The sequence below is a fragment of the Nothoprocta perdicaria genome, unplaced genomic scaffold, assembly GCF_003342845.1.
Source record: "Nothoprocta perdicaria isolate Ctin4 unplaced genomic scaffold, notPer1 scaffold_63, whole genome shotgun sequence".
In the NCBI taxonomy this organism is placed as follows: Eukaryota; Metazoa; Chordata; class Aves; order Tinamiformes; family Tinamidae; genus Nothoprocta; species Nothoprocta perdicaria.
In genome coordinates, this window is record NW_020455899.1 from 2,420,549 (window position 1) to 2,437,731 (window position 17,183).

The 17,183-nt window shown below is 44.6% G+C and overlaps 1 protein-coding gene across 1 annotated transcript; it reads left to right on the forward strand.

The window, feature by feature from the left end:
* The first annotated feature begins 280 nt into the window (after positions 1–280).
* Positions 281–16,866, forward strand: LPL (lipoprotein lipase). Its single transcript, XM_026049951.1, has 10 exons — positions 281–423; positions 6,692–6,855; positions 7,004–7,183; positions 7,973–8,084; positions 9,854–10,087; positions 10,375–10,617; positions 11,745–11,865; positions 12,345–12,527; positions 13,737–13,841; positions 14,803–16,866. Exons 1-10 carry the CDS (start codon positions 345–347, stop codon positions 14,846–14,848), a joined length of 1,467 nt encoding a protein of 488 aa, XP_025905736.1. The 5' UTR covers positions 281–344; the 3' UTR covers positions 14,849–16,866.
* Positions 16,867–17,183: the final 317 nt, after the last annotated feature.

A 17,183-nucleotide genomic window follows, 5' to 3' on the forward strand; every position in this document is an offset into this window, starting at 1 on the left:
CCCCGGCGCCTCGGCCAATGGGAGCGCCGTCTATTTGCATATTCGCATATCATTTGCATGCCTGCGGCCACATAAGCGGCGGCGGGCGCGGGGCAGCGGCAGCGCGACCGTCCCCGCGCGACGGGGCCGCTGCTTCGCACTCCCGCCTCTCCTCCCTCCTGCTCTGCACCCCTTCCCAACTTGCCTTTTTAGTTATTTACTTTGCCTACTTTCTTTTATCTCCTTTTGTTTTGTTTTTTAATTTTTTCGCTCCTGCGCCGAAAACTTTTTTTTTTTTTTCTTTTTTGTGTGTCTGTTTGTTTTGTTTCCCGCGGAGCGCCAGGGCAGCGAGCGGAGGAGCCGACATGGGGCGGGCGGCGCTGCTGGCAGCTCTCTGCCTCTGCCTGCGATGGGTGCCCGCGCCGTGCGCGGCCCCGGCACACGGTGAGTGACATCCCTGTCCCKCTCCCGGTCCCGCTCCCGGACCCGGCGGGAGCGGCACCGTGGGGTGGAAGGGGATGCTGTGAGCTCGGGGGGTCCTCGGGAGGGGGATGCCACGGGGAGAGGTGTCCCTAGGGTCCCTTGCCCTGGGGTGATGTCCTTAGGGATGCCACCCCCGTCCCGTGGGTCATCCCTGGTGCCTGGTGGGGTTGGTTACCCATGTGCATCCAAGACACGGTGAGTTTTGCCAGGCCGTGGTAACACCCCCAGGTTGTGATAAATGCCTTTAATGTTCCAGCATCTGCTGGAAAAAGAGCTGACAGAGGGGAATTCCTAGCAGTGCCTGCATATGTGCACTTATATATACATTGCTGTGTYTGTGCTCTTCTGCATGTGTGTGTTTGTAGGCACCCCCTCCAGAATATAGAAGTTGGGACAGGTACCTTGGCGACTAGTAGGTGCTTCCTGCTGCTCTCTTGGTTAATCTGCAAGGGGGCTGCAGATTTAACAAGCAGAGGGTTTCGTTGCAATAGTCCACTACTCCTTAAATTTATGGTAGCAGGGCCCTGCCAAGGTCTTGCTCTCGTAGACATTGCGTGTGAGAGATTAGTGTATCTTTAAAAGTCCACACCGTGAGAAGAAAAGGTGGATGTATCTGTTATAGCCACAAAGTGAAACTCAAATGTCAAATAGGAGACTTCTGTGGTTTTTTTTTCCCTCTCTTCTCTTATTTTTTCCCCTTCTGAGGATGCCTCTTTCTGTTTAGAGATGCTGCAGGGAGGTACTTGGCAGTGAGGGGATGGGGTGCTAGGGCACAGCCAAAGGAATGTCTACTCATATGAGATGCTGCCTTGTGCCATCAAAAGTGATTTTCATCAGGGTATCCGAACCTCATAAAGTGAGATAACTCACTGTCGTCCCACTGGGAATAACTACTTTGCTATGGAGGCTTTCTAATGAATGTATTAGTTCTCCATAGGAATAGCTTATATGAGAACAGGTGGTGTGACCATCATGAAGCTATCTAAGCCTTGACTCTCACGCTATTTCTTGCTCATCATAGTAAAAATATTCTTTTGAAACCGTGGAAAATACATGACACAACACTCCAGGAATCCAGAATCCTCCACAAACAACATTTAAAAAAAAAAAAAAAAATCTAGGTGCAGATAACACTGGTGTTCCAGGAAAAGATAACATTTCTGGGAATGCACGCTGCTCTCTATTTTTACCAGCGTAAATCCGGAGCGAGGGGCTGCAGCAGACGTAGTGTGCCGCGCGCTGCCAGCCCGCGCGCTGGCTGCACGTGACAGAGTGACGAGAGCAGCCGGGCTGCAGCCCGGGGGCTGCTTCCCCCCTCGGAGGGGAGCTGCAGCGGGAGAAGCGCTCCTGGGAAAGCCCGCCGGAATTCCAAGGTGCTGGAGCGTGCGAGGTGCTGGCACCGTGGGCCTCGCTTGGTCCTTGTGGCGTCAACGCTGGTGCTGCGTCTTGCGGCCTCGGGCTGGTTGCAGATGCCCCAGAGGGATCTGCTGCTGGTTGACTGAGCTGCAAGGCTCCCTGGTGCAGCTCAGCAAGCACGTGCTGGACAGGAGCCCCATGAACATGGCTTGTGGGGCAGAGAGGGCTTTGCTCCTGCCACCATCCGTGGGGCTCCTGTGGGGCTCCTCCACCCAGCTGGTGGATATCACCTTTGGCCCCATGGCTTTATTGGAGGTCTTGGCCTTCCCAGCGGCTCTTCCAGCCTGGGAAGTGTGGGAGAACTTGGGCTTGGGGCTGCACCGTTAAGGAATGCATAAACAACCGGGAGCTTGAGTTTCTTCCATGGCAAAGTTAAACAGTAACCTAACTTCTGGGGTAGGTTTCTAAYGGGGTTGCAACACGGTAGCCTGGTTTCCGTTTCTGCTATAGATCACATGAAGCGATAACGCCTTCTGTGATATAGTGCCTTTATTACAGCTGGCCGGGGCTTGCTCCAGGCATGCRGTGCCATGGATGCATCCCCACCCCTCCAGTTACCAGCTGGAGGACGAGCTGGTTCGGTTAGCTCCACCTGGCTCCGTAAATGCTGGATCTCGTGTGCCAATGTGTGCCTGTGTGTGGGTTTACATGGGCAAGCGGTGTCATTTCTGATGTTTGTCGCACTTAGCCAATAGCATTTTCATTTCTGTGTAAACAGTGTGAGGAAACTTCTGTTTGTCTAAGCTTCCCTGCTAATCCGTGGGTAAATCAGGTGCACTGATTTTTGGCAACTGCATTATTATGATTTTTGGCTGCCTGTTCCTGAGGCTGGCTGCTTAATTTTTTGCTTCATATTCCAGATGCTCTTATTCCTCAGAATTCAAGTTTTCCACTAGTGATAAAGCTTCCTCCATAAAAAACAACTGCAAGGTTGCCTTAGGTTTCCCATGAAGGAAATATGAGGCTGAATTCCCTTCTTGATTAGTGTGTAAACTTGTATTAACACTGTGTCAGCATGCTTGAAGTCAGTGATACTCTTTCCAAATTGGTAGGAGTTTCCAATTTAATGGAATTTCACAAGCTGCAGGTCCAGAGCAGAGTATATTTGGCTAAAATAGGAAAATTCAGCTACTGAATTTTCCCATAATCTAGGTATTTTATTAGCAGTTTCTTCAGAGTTCTAAGATTTTAGAGTATACCTGGAATTATAGGACATCTTTTCAGAAGACTACAGTTTACAGTATGTAGGTAGAGGTTTGAGGAAAGCATCACAAAGTTTGCAGGGTGTGATAAAATGACAGAATTTGGCAACAGAGTCTATATGCTGCCATAAACGCCACCTGGAGAGCTGGGTATCCCTTCTAGGCCACCTTTCCTTGAGGCCAAGAGCTGTATTTGCAACCGTGTGCCTGCATATTCTTTGCAACCCAGAGCACATGCCTTAGTACCTCTGCTGCACTAGGCTCTGGAAAGCGTGATTTTTAGCAAAAGCACAGATTTGTTTGGTCTATGCATTTAAGCAAGCCCCCAGATCTGTTTCCCTTCAAGGTCTTGTTTAGAAATAGAGCTGCATTCTTCCCTCTAAAGTACTAAAACATTTTAATATAGACCCATGATTTTCTTTRAATGTGATTTTTCTTATCCATCTACATTATGCCAAGCCAAGAAATTCTAAGAAAGAATTTCTTCTTTCTTAGAAGAAATTCTAAGTTCGTATCCACTGTTCAGAAACCATTTGAAGACCCGCTGTGGGTTTCACTGTATTAACTAACTTGTGATAAAACACATCTTTAATTAAGCAGAGATGAGTGTGCAGACAGGCTGTGCATTTCTTTGGCCTTGTGCAAGACTGTGGGAATGAAACCCACCACCATAATATTTGCCTGGAAAATTAGAATGTGATTCATGGGGACTCCTCATTTTAAATCTATGAGGAAAAAGCCTTTGACAAAAGTTTATGAATGACACAATCTGGGTCTTGATTATTTTCTTAATGGGACCAAGACTTCTAAGTACATGTGTGGAGCTGGCAAGTGGGAGCTTTTGAAAGCACGCACTGCTGGGGTTTTAAAGCRTGTTGTATGTACATAATGTCAGTATGCGTGCATGGTGAGTACATCTACGTCATTACTTCTGCTTGGTATATCTAAAGTTAAGTCTGTAAATGGTAGGTGATTACATGCTTTTGCATGCAGCACCCTCCAATTTTACAATGCAARGCGCAGACAGATTTTCTTGTGCTGTGGCCCAGAATTTGTAAAGCTGAATACAAGAAAACTTTTGAGGACTTTTTGAGGATTATTAAGAGGGGACAGTGTCTGTAACCAAGCACAGTTAYGCTTCAGTCATCGAGAGGGTGTCCTGCTGCTGGGAATTGAGCAGGGGTGGCCATCAGACACCTTTTGTGAGCATAAGAGATGCTAATCGTACTTTCTTCTAACTTTTTAATACCTTCTGTGGCAAAGCCAAAGGAGCAGGTGGCCTTATGCCATTTCCCTAACTTAGGGGCTGTTGTTTTGCAGCAGCTGCTTTCACAGAGGTGCCTGCATTTCAGTGCTGGGTGAATTGCTCCTATATCCTAAATCCCTGCCAAAGTTCCTAGCAGACTGGGACATATTAATATTTGCAAAGCACTTTGCACCTCTCCTGGAGAAGGTGCTGCTTTGCTGCAGAGTCTCCTCATTAGTGACATGCAATTCCAGGTTTAGCTTTGGGATGTAGAAATAAGCCCATGGCCAACCTAAGAGAGAGAATCTGAGCTATTTGTACATTACAGCATGTATCTTTTATTGCAAATGGGCAATGAGACAGACATCAACTTAATTTAGGTTTTAGGTGATTATCAAATAGGTTTAACTGAGAAGGGAAATGATTCCTGAATGTGAAAGGGTGTGTGTGTGTGTGTGTGTGTGCATATATATGTGGGTGTGTGTGTGTATATATATATATATATATATATATATTTCTGTCCTGTGTGGGACGGAAATATAAATAATTAGAAGTCCTTGCACTGTACACTTTACAGGCGAAAGCTGTTCTTGTTATTTTTAAGGACTTACAGATTCATTGCTGATTGAATGTCAAATAGCTTATATATAACCAGCAGCTAATCAGCGTGTGGGTCTTACCTTTTTTTTTTTTTTTTTTCTTTCTTTCCTTCTGTTTGAAAAAAGAAAAAGTGTAATTCATTCCAGAAAGGAGTTCCGCATTTTGGTGAGGAAATGAATGAATGTGAAAAAATACAAAAAAAGGGCAACTTACTTTGTGAGAGGCCTGGAGAGGATGAGGATCAGTTGCAGGCCAAACAAGTATGCCTAGTATAGCAGATCTGGGTGTTTTCAGTAGGTAAGGTGTTATTTTTAACTTTCTCCTGGTTTGGATGGGGATAAAGAGCAATAAGAGTGTTTTGGTGATGCTGTAAACGGCACCTGCTCTTGGGGAAGAGGGGTCCATGGTGTAATAGCCTGGACTGACCAACCACCTGGGTGCAGTGAAGGTCCAAGGCAGTGCTGAGCTCCACAGTTCATCTCAAGCCTCTGCATAGGCTTCACTTTTGGTAGGCCCCATGGGCTCTGGCCACTTTAAGCTACTGATGGGTAGGCTGCTTTTGTTGCTTTCTTGTTGTTGTCTGTTTGTTTTTGTGTTTGTGCATGCAGGAGCATCTCACCTTGCACCTCCGCGTTGTTGCCTGTGGAGGCTCCGAGCCATTCGTTAAGATGCCCTTAGGAGCTTGTGAAACCCCAGGGTAGAAAGACAGAAAGTGACATGGAGCAGGGCACAGCTGGCCTAGGTTGAGCCGCACTTGGAAAACAGATGATCAGAAYTGGCTCAGTGGAAGCTCCTGAAGCAGGACCTGGTTTCAGAAAGCATTACAGTGAATGCTTAAGCCCATCATTAATTACAGGGTCTGCTGAGGAGAGGTGCTTAGGTGTTGAATCAGACCTAGAAAGACAAGGCATTTAAGTTTCCTTCCAGGCAAAGGACTCAGCAAGCAGAGAAATCTGAAGTCAGGAACAAAAAGAAMAATTTATATTTTGAATTGGGAAAGTCAAGGAGGTGCACCGAGAAATAAATGCTCCTTTCAGGCACAGCCCACCACATGCTGTGTTACATAATATTTMCCCACTCCGGACTCAAAACATCTTCAGACAGGGGAAGATTCCTCTCAAAACCTGATTATTAGATGAGCTGAGATAATACTGCCTTCAAAACGCAGATTTCAGCTTTCCTAGTTCAGTCAAGTTCCCTTAAAGTGTTTTTAGTATTCTCACCTGCTGTTTTCCTGTGTTTTGTAAGAAAACTGTGTGTTTACAGCTGTTACCGCTGATGGGCTGCAACTAAAAAGGAGCCTTGCTGAGGAGTGATTAGTGCTGAAGCAATGTGGAAAATGTGCCACCAAAATATACTGTAGTGTGGTAGGAACTTCTTGCTTTCCCACATCATGACAGCACTCCTGTGTAGTTTTCTGTACCACTTTGGTGATTCACGGGCTTCCTATTAATAATACAGTGGAGAAAATACTGACTCTCAAGTTGAACTTATATGTATCTGAGAGCTGGCCAGGCTGTCCCTGGTGGGACACCTTCAGGTGGGAGCAGCTTTTACACCTTTTTCCTTTTTACAGACACTGTGATGCAAAAGGAGCTCTGAGACAAATGGAAACCAAATGCCCATTTCTTCCCTGTATTTTGATCCYTCTCCAACATCATGCCCATGACAATTCTTCACTTACTGCCAGTCTTCCTGTAGCAGAACTGTTTTCCTTAATCCTTGTAAAACGTAACTCTCCCTTTCCTATGGTCTTGCTGTACAGGAGCTGAGAAGAACTTTGAGGGAATTGAGAGCAAGTTTTCCTTGAGGACGGCCAAGGAGCCCGACGAGGACTCCTGCTACCTGGTTCCTGGGCAAGTGGAAACTCTGGCACACTGCAACTTCAACCACACCAGTAAAACCTTCGTGGTGATCCATGGGTGGACGGTAAGAAGGAAGGGGAGAGGTCTCCCTCCTAGGAATGTCCTCATGCCTGCTGGACAGTGTTAAATGTCTCAGCAGATGAGCCTTGTTTGCCAGTAAAAAAAAATAATGCTACATTATATATATAAATCTTAATTATTTTTTGAACCAGGTGACAGGGATGTATGAAAGCTGGGTCCCAAAGCTGGTGGGCGCCCTGTACAAGAGGGAACCTGACTCCAATGTCATTGTGGTTGACTGGCTCACTCGGGCTCAGCAGCACTACCCRGTGTCTGCTGCCTACACGAAGCTGGTGGGACAGGATGTCGCTACCTTCATTGACTGGATGGAGGTAAGAGGTGCCACACGATATATATATATATGCACATACATACATATGTTTTTATATGTATGTATAAAGTCTGAGGAGATAAAGCACTAATGATGCAGCGATATTGATGGGCTCCCATAGGATAGATGCGGTTGAGCTGGCTCAGACTGTGCTTTGCTGGACTRGCAAAATCCTGAGTTCCCTTCTGCGGCTGTTCCCTCACAAGGAGGCCTGTGATACAATAGTCTGAAGACTTTCACCTTGTGCCCTGTGGAGCCCTCTGGGTTCACACWCTGTTCCTCAAGGCTGTGTGACAGTAGCTGTGAAAGACACGTTCCTATAGATTATACAGCAACCAGCACATGGTCTCTTCACTTAGAAGTCTACCCTGCCATTGGGGAATACTTAGGGGATCTGGAAATTGGTGCGTGTCAAGGGAAGGCTGGAAAACTTTGAGATAATACATCACTACATCTACTATGATAAAAAGTTTTCATGGATGTTTGTCCTGTGTTCTGTCCCTAATTCTGTATTCGTTTCTCCTTAGATTTTTGTCATAAGCTAGTTAGCTCAAATTAGGTAGAACAGAATAATGTTAACTTAATTTTGTGCTTTTTTTTGATTGCTTGTTTGTTTTTCTGTATTATTGTCTACAATTCACAGGGGAAATTCTCTCTCTCTCTCTTTTTTTTTCTTTTTCTGATAACATTCCTTTCCCAACCCAGCCACTTTTGATGTTGTTAGATTTTACTTCAAACTCGTGTGTTTTTTTTTKKTTTTTTTTTTTTAATAAAAAGCTTCCTTTCCTAGGAGGAAATCGAGTACCCTGTCAACAACGTCCACTTGCTGGGATACAGTCTGGGTGCCCATGCTGCTGGGATAGCTGGGAGTCTGACCAAGAAGAAGGTGAACAGAATTACTGGTGAGAACCTGTCTATTCCTTCCGTAAGCTGAAATATCTCTTTCCCCTAGAAAGTCAACAGAATAAATGTTGCTTGTTGGTAGTGTTTAGGCTATAAGTTCATTCAGCCCCAAATCAGTGGGGCTGATAGTTTGTACAGCAGAATGGAAAAAGTTTGAGAGCAGAGCAACATAGGTGGCAGGTGAGAAATCTCCATCTCCTTGTGCACAAGAAATGAGTGAGTAGGCAGGGAGTCAGTAACCTTGAGGAGAAACCAGCTGGGGGGATGTGACAGAGGCTGGGCAGATCCATGGCTTGGAGAGGGCAGCAGGAGAACTCCAGATAGCAATTCTTGAACCAGAATCCACCTCTGGACACTGGTGGGGTTGCTCCAAGCAAACAGGAGAGTGTCCTTCTACTCAGCCCTGGTGAGGCCACATCTGGAGASTGTGTCCAGTTCTGGGCTCCCCAGTACAAGAGGGATGTGGAGCTGCTGGAGAGAGTCCAGCGCAGGGCTACSAGGATGATCAGGGGCCTGGAACATCTGCCCTATGAGCAAAGGCTGAGGGAGCTGGGYCTGTTCAGCCTGGAGAAGAGGAGGCTGAGGGGGGACCTGATCAGCGTGTATAAATACCTCAAGGGAGGCAGTGAGGAGGAGGGGGYGGCCTCTTTTCAGTGGTGGCCAGTGACAGGACTAAAGTAAATGGCTTCAAACTGAAGTATCAAAAGTTCCACAGGAACYTAAGGAAACACTTCTTGACAGTGAGGGTGCCAAAGCCCTGGCACAGGCTGCCCAGAGAGGCTGTGGAATCTCCTTTTTTGGAGATCTTCCAAACCCACCTGGATTTGGATCTTCCTGGATCTTCCACAACCACCCTGTGCTCCGTGCTCTGGGTGACTGTGCATGTGCATAGGGTTTGGACTAGATCTTTGGAGGTCCCTTCCAACCTTAACAATTCCATGATTCTATTATTCTGTGATATCTGCAGTGAGTGCCATATCTGCAGAGCTCATGGCCAACAGATACATAAACTAGATGTTTATATCAGCCCAAGGGGACCATATAGAAATAATCAGAAGAGATCCACTGCAGGTTGCTAATGAAAATCCTCAGGATGGTCTTTCCTAAGTGCTGGTTCCAGCGGAGCTGTACAGGGAAGTCACATCCCACGGGGACAGCTCTATATGCAGCCGTGTCCCAGGCATGTTGCCCTGACATGAGGGATCGTGCGGTAACAGAAGCAGCTTGTGCCTGTTTGATAAATAGAGGTCTGTATTTTCTAGCAGAGTAGCAGTGAATGTTTTTGATGCTACAGTGCTGCTGCAAGTTGGAATCGTGTCATGGTGTTCCCCTCCCCTTAGGCATGCAAACTCATTTATGTTCCCCACTTGTTCCCCTGGCAGGGAGYTAGCAGCAAGATATTATCCACACTTCAGACACTTCAAACAGAGATTTTTAACTTCCTCTGTCTCTTGACAAGACAGAAGAACACTGAGAAAATATCTATTAGCTAGTTTCTGCCGTTCACTATAAACGCTACAGCCTTGGATAAGTTAATTGTGGCTTTTTTTAACCTATGTTTACACACACCTTTTTTAAAAAAGGTGACAGCATTTCAAGTTAGGGCGTTTGATCCTCCTGCCTGCATGAATGTTAATTAAATGAGCCCGCTGTAGCGGCACCGTTTGGGAAAAACTCCCTCCCAGGCGCCGAGTTTGGTGTTCGCTAGCACTGTCAGTGCTTCGGCAGGCTGCCTGCTCAGTCCTGTTGTTGTGGCTTCCCCGTGAAGGGCTGGACCCTGCTGGTCCCACCTTTGAGTACGCCGACGCGCCGACRCGCCTGTCCCCGGACGACGCGGACTTCGTGGACGTGCTGCACACCTACACGCGGGGCTCCCCGGATCGCAGCATCGGCATCCAGAAGCCGGTCGGGCACATCGACATCTATCCCAACGGTGGAGGTTTCCAGCCAGGCTGCAACTTGGGAGAGGCTCTGCGGCTGATTGCTGAAAAGGGCTTTGCTGGTAAGACGACGACGCAGCAAGCAGGGTAGAACCTAAAGAGGGATCTTTGGTAGCATGTGGGCCTCCTACTAGCAGAGATCCTCTCAGCAGACACAGGGATTTGCCCTTCTAGGTCCTTTTAAGACTCTCCATATAAAGCCCAGTTTTGGAACAGAGGCTTTTGCCCATTGATGCCATTGCTGACATTTCTATGTCATTACTTTTACCCACATTCACACCTATATGTACACAACCATATGAATATGAATAAAGCATTATATATAATGTATATTTCTTTTCCTTTGAAGACGTGGATCAGCTAGTGAAATGCTCMCATGAACGGTCCATTCACCTCTTCATCGACTCCCTCCTCTACGAAGAGAAGCCGAGCATGGCCTATCGCTGCAACACGAAGGAGGCCTTCGAGAAGGGCCTCTGTCTGAGCTGCAGGAAGAACCGCTGCAACAATCTGGGCTACAAGGTCAACAGAGTGAGAACCAAGAGAAACAGCAAAATGTACTTGAAGACTCGTGCRCAGATGCCCTATAAGGGTAGGTCCTGCCTGGTTACTGGTGAGCAAGAGTGGTGGTTGTGTTCAGATCTGTGTAGGARCAGGTCTGTGCTCCCGATGACAATACTTCTCGGTGCCTGGAATGCCTTTGGTGCCTGGATGTTGCTACAAAGAGCAGCTAAAGAGCAGCCTTAGAAGAGCAGTGAGGCTTTATTTATGGTGTGGAATTTGTTGTGTGGAAGATGAAGAGGGAAATGTTTTATAACAAACTTCTAAAGTGACAAAATGAGAAGATGATTTACTGTGCAGCTGGGACTATGACTGCACTTGGAACAAATGAGTCTCCTGATTTTTTCCAGTACTTTTTTCCTTCATGAGTTTTTCCTTCTGCTGGGAAAACAATCAGTGGAGCTCACCCTCATGAGTAACTTAAGATGTGCAGCTGTCAGGCTCTTGCCCTTCATACTGCCTCTGGCCAGAGGAGCACCATTCCTTATGCTAAAATCTCACAGCACTTATTAATTTCCACTGCAACAGTGGCAGGTCTGAGAAAGACAGTGCCAAAACTGAAAGACTTTCAAATAAAGAAATAACTACTAAGTTGAGCTTTATTTTTTATGTTTTTTTTTTAAATCTAGCTTTGACTGTGCCACATGGCTTTGCTGCCTCTATTGTGAGCAGAGAGGAACAGTGTGATGGCCCAGTAATCAGAGGGGAAAATTCTTTCAGGGTTGGAAGAGATGCAAGAATAGGCTTCTGTTGGCATTTGGCACTTAATCTGCAATGTCACGAGGTTGAATTTACTTTACCAAGCTCCTGTATGATGAGAAGGGCACAGCTCATTTGATTCATTCTATGTCGTGCACATTTACAACAGGTTTGAAGGCCATACGGCAGACCCCATATTTACTGAGTTTCCACTCAGCTAGACATTCAGTTTAGTTGCAAGCACTGCAAAAGTTTTTAACTGTTGAGAACTTTGCCTCMCAAAATTTACCTCCTCAGAAGAATATTTCCCTAGATACCCGCAGAATTCCTCAGTATAGTGATGGTGGCATATTCCAAATTAGGATTTGCACCAGGTTTTTTAAGTGTTTGGTCCTCAGTATTTTCCCTTTGGAGCTCTTGGCTTTTAAATAATAGCTTTCTTTTGTGTTCTTCCTCCAGTCTTTCATTACCAGGTGAAAATCCATTTCTTTGGGAAGACAAATACGACCAAGACAAACCAGCCTTTCCTGATCTCTCTGTATGGCACTCTGGATGAGAGTGAGAACATTGCTTTCACACTGTAAGTAGCAACAGAAAACACTAAAGTGCAACTGATTCCCCTGTGTTTTGCTACCCCACTGCTGTGTCTAGCCCAAATCTCTTAAAGCCCTGGTTGCAAAGTTTGTTTTTCCAGCTCCAGCTATGGAAATCTGCCCTTACAGGTTTCCAGGGTTGGATCTTGTCAGTGATCAAAGGCATTGTTAGTTTTTCCCTTTTTAAGCTGTTGTGCCATGCTCCAGCTGCGTTAAAGCTGCTTAAAATCAGAATGTGACCTGGAATTTTTGCTTGATCCATTGACCAGAAATYGAGGTTATTTTTTCTCCCTCCTCCTTGAAGCACAACTTTTTCCCTTCATTTCCTTTTGTTTGCTTCTTATATAACCCTCATCCCACCAATCTTTCCATAGTCCTCTTTTAATATTACATGTTAGTCTTTTTGGCTCTTACAGTCTTTGCAATAGTTCCCACTTCTTTTTGTTTCTTTTTTACCTCCTCACAGGCCTGAGGTTTCCTCGAACAAGACATTCTCCTTCCTGATTTACACAGAAGTAGATATTGGTGACCTGCTCATGCTAAAGCTGCAGTGGGAGAAAGACACTTTCTTCAGCTGGTCTGACTGGTGGACTCCTTTTACATTTGACATCCAGAGAGTCCGAGTAAAGTCAGGAGAAACTCAGAAAAAGTAACTTGTTTTCATTGTCTTAAAGTATTGATTTTAGTTACTGTTTTCTTTTTTTTTCCATGAGAGTGTGGGATAAAAGATGGCAAGCAATTACAAATGGGTGCAGCACTGACGGTCAGACCTTCAGTGACACCAAAGCTGTATTTACCTCAACTGGGTTTGCAGTTGCTTTGTTTCCCTGGGATATGCAGTCTGTAATTTTACTCCCACAGGATTCATTTGCATCCCACTGTCTCGTGTGTTTCAGGTTAATTATAATATGCTGGAGGACCTCCACAAACTATAAGTTTTGAATTGCGTTTGCAGTTGCTCTCTCCTTTCTCCTCTTGGACATTCCTGCAAGTTCTCTTGAGACAGCATGCTTAGGAGACTTTAGAGACCTTTCCAAAACTGTATTTGCATAGGAAATGGTTGCTTCATCAATTTGGAATTCCTTGGAGCTGGGAATCCCTGAATAGCCAGTGGAAACAGAAACACATGGCTCTGTTGAAGGCATATAAGACACTGCCAATATGTAAATATTAGAGTCTGAACTGGACTGTTTTTCTGCTGAAACTTTTGAAACATTCGAATTCATTAGGCAGGAAAACTGTTGGCAGATAATATGTTCCTTCCTTGAATAAGAGGTGCAGCCACTTTTTTTATTATTATTTTTTTTTAAATAGCTATCAGAGTGAACAAATACAGGGGTGGGGGAAGTACTGATAAATTTAAAAGCAGCCGCTGAGGTTTGCTGGAATTGGCTGCCTGCTTTAATTGCAAACATCCAGGGAGCAAGGCTGCCTTCCAAGGCAGGTCACCTGAAGCGAAAGTCACAGGAGGGCCGATGTAAACGTGGATCCAGGAGACCTCGTGCCAGAGGCGCTGCTCTCTCGGACACTGGGAGGTCTCATGCAGAGCACCAARGTTATGTCTGCAATTTTAGCTCTATGCTCAATGCATTTACCATTTGCATTGGTACCAATGCATTACCAAACGCATTACCAAACRCATTTTCTGATAGGCTGGTTCTTCCCTCACAAGATCCGTGCTTTCTGCTTTGTAGGAAAACGATTTTCTCCCCGTGATTTAGCACTTAAGGCAGTAGTGCCCACATGACATAAAGGCTGCCCTCAAGCACGGATTCTTAACCATATGTATAATGCTATATATATATATTTATGTTAAAAGCCTGTCTCAGTGGCGTCACTGTTTGTGTTCGTTCCACAGAGTGGTGTTCTGCTCCCGAGATGGCATCTCGCGCCTYGGGAAGGGAGAAGAAGCGGCGATCTTTGTGAAGTGCATGGAGCAGCCAACCAACAGGAAAAGAGGAGGGTAGGTATCAGCACTTCGCCTTGGGGTGGTGGGAAACTGCATGGCAGAAGCATGAATCCCTGGGGAATTTCCTCCCAATACTGGTTGACTTTTACACCACTCTGCTGAAGACGTGGGGAGCGTCACAGCTCTGACTAACCGGAGATTTGCTTTGGCATCTTGAAAGCCYTCAATTTGGTTCTCTGCTTGTGTGGTTGTTTGCACCTCTGCAAAGCAAATACACATCACTCCCTCTCACGCTGACACAGCGGACAAGCATGAACGATTGCTGTGCAGGTTTACAAACATGACACTCCTCACTTGGCCTCCATCTAGAGGTGCCCTGCATTTAAGCCTAATTCAAGGACATCCAAACACCCACGCTGAATCAGGCCAGAGCCCCCTTTTCCCACTGGCCAGCGGCAGATTTGAAGGGCAGTGGAAAGGCCAAACAGGCAAACACRGATGTTCTTGCTCCTGGCAACCTCCACGTGAGTGGCTTCCCGAGAACTGCCTCCAAATTGCGTTGGAAACTCCATCTTTGTGCTTAATAAGCCACTAATGGATTTTTCTTATCTGTTTAATTTCTGTTGCTTTTTCCTGACCCAGAGTAAACTTTCAAAAATGGGCCGTGTTTCTTTGGACTTTGTCAACTCAGGTTTGAACTGGAGAAGTGGTTGTGTTTATTTTAGTGCAGTTGCCAGGGGTGAAAGGTCTCACAAGGACACTTACAAATAGCCATCTAGCTCTGCATAAAAAGACATATGTGCTGACCTTCCCTCCAGGGCAATGGCCTGGTTAGGCCTTGACCCCCTTGTCTACTTGCAGGGCACCTGTAAAACAACCCTAAGTTATATCAAGCAGCAGCCACTGAAAGCCCAATTTATTAATTTATTTTCCTGCATTTTTGAACTGTAAGTCTCAAAAAGACAAAAAGGAACAAGGATCACTTCATCTTATCTGTGCTCTTTTTCCTCTGCAGTGCCAAGAAAGCCTCTAAAGAAAATTCTGCTCATGAATCTGCTTAGAAGTAACAAGAATGGAGATTTCTTTCTACACTGGGAAAGAGGAGAGTCTATTCATCCCAGTGAAATGGGTCTTCAGAACCAAATATATAGAAGTATTTATCTGCTGCTGGCTTTTTTGCCTGCTATTTCTAGCTATTCTAGGAGACCTCTTGTAAGGAAGTCTCAGCACACAGAAAGTTGTTACTAACCATAAAGATGCATTATTCAAATAGTATAAAACAAAAAAAAACAAACAAACAAAAAAAAACCACATCAAAAAAAGAAAACTTGCCAGAACAACTTGCCAAAAGCTTGAGTACTAAGAAGGAATAAGTAATATTGCTTAATTATAGTGCCTCGTGATAAGGTTTCTTGATATCAAATCTTYTATAGCAATTTTCTAATATTTATTGAAAAGGAGTAAAGCCTTGTACCTGGCTTTTCTTTCTAACCGATATAGTATTTCAGGAGTATTCTGAAACTGAACAGATATGGGTTTTTGTTTCTGTTGTTGTGTATTTTTCTTCTATTTTCTTGCTTGGCTAACTGAATTTTCTGAAAGTTCAGTGGTCAGATCTCATTGTCTTCAAGTGTGTGTTTAGCAAATGAGTAGATCTCTTATGTGAAGAAATATCTTTCCTATTTTTAATGCTATAACTCAAAGATGTCAGGGACTGAATATGGGGATAAATTTTTTTAGTTTGTGGTTATGAATGTGTTACACTGGGGGTAGATGCCAGTGCTGCTTATCAATAGGTATGATCTGTTAAGCTATGTGTTATTATGCAGCTTATCCTGCAATAAATACCCAGCTATAGGACAAGACAGCAGTACCAGTGTCCTATGCAGATATTGCATTTTTCATCTGTGCTTTCATCTCTTTAAAAAAAACGACACCATCGAACCTCTAACACTGTGCTGAGTTGGGAAGTGCAAAGGAATCAAGCTACCAGAGACTGCAGGAAATGGACTTTTCACCTTGTTTGCATCCCTGATGCTAAAACCGCGGCAGCTACTCTGCTCTTTGACACTTAACGCCAGTCATGTAGCTGAGTGGCAGCTGCATTGGGTTCGGACGTAAATCAACCTGACAGCTGACAAGCCGCGGTCACGCTCCCCTATACTGGAAATCTGATTTCCAGTGTTTGTGGCAGGGCTGAGTGCAGAGCTGATGCTTGGAGGTGCTTGGTTTTCCAACAAGAGGTGGGATTCAGCAAGGAGCAGGAGCTGGGACAGTAGAGAGGCGCCTGGCTGTGTGATCCACAAAAATGAGTGCTCTGAAAAACACTTGAATTAGACATGCTGTGAGTAGCCAAAAATAGGTGAAATGAAGGCTTTGGACCTTTCTTCCTGTGTCTCTCTTTTTTTTTTTTTTTGGCATGTATTTTTTTTCTAGTGCCCTGAAAGGTTCATAGTCTTCATTTAGCTTTAAAGGGGATAAAAAAAAATACTGGGGATGCGGGAAGGCTGGAAGGTAGATACTCGGAGAAGTGGTAATGCGAGCTATTGATGCTGACTTTCACAGTCTTTTCCCACAAGTGCAAGATGGTACAAAGCTGATGATTCTCCAACATCATCATTCCAACTTTAAAACAATGGTGACACATGTATGCATACACATATATAAAGATAGGTAAATAGATAGATATATTTTTAGCCATGGCTATTGTTACATATAGGGACAAAAGTTCTAAACAGTGCAATAGTTTGAATATTAATAACTCCAACATTGCTCGCATTTGGTTTCCTAACCCAACAGCTACAACAGAGATAGGATGAGTCACTGAGGGAGGGSTTGAGTGTTAAGCCACTGCATTTGAGACTTCTAAAAATAAATACAGTGATTTGTTCCATACAGACTTAACATTTTGTTGCAATTTTCTCCTAAGATTTGTGATTCTTTGGAAACAAAACTTGGACAAACAGGTCTGCTTTTAATACAGGATCTAATACAAGCACATACAGTATTTGGTCATCAAAGAATGAAGGTTCTTGTATGTGAGGACACATGATTTAGCTTTGAATGTTATTTATTAGCTGTATATACCATATTTATGTGTGTGTAAAGGTAGTTTGTATATATTGCTAAAGTTACTGAGAGTATCTGCATTTATACAGTTGTGTAGTATTAATCCTGTATATAACTTTCAGAAAGATTTTTATCAATGAACCACTTAACCACATCAGAAGTAATGCAGTGTAAAACATTTTTTTTAAAAAGAAAGCTCCTCAGTTTTGTATGGAATGGAAACCTATGGTTTTAATAAAAGTTTCAAACTGATGCCAAGTCACTAGTTTCCTTTGGATGAAATAATATGAGAGGTGTCTGTCTTATTTTATGTGAAACCCATAGCCT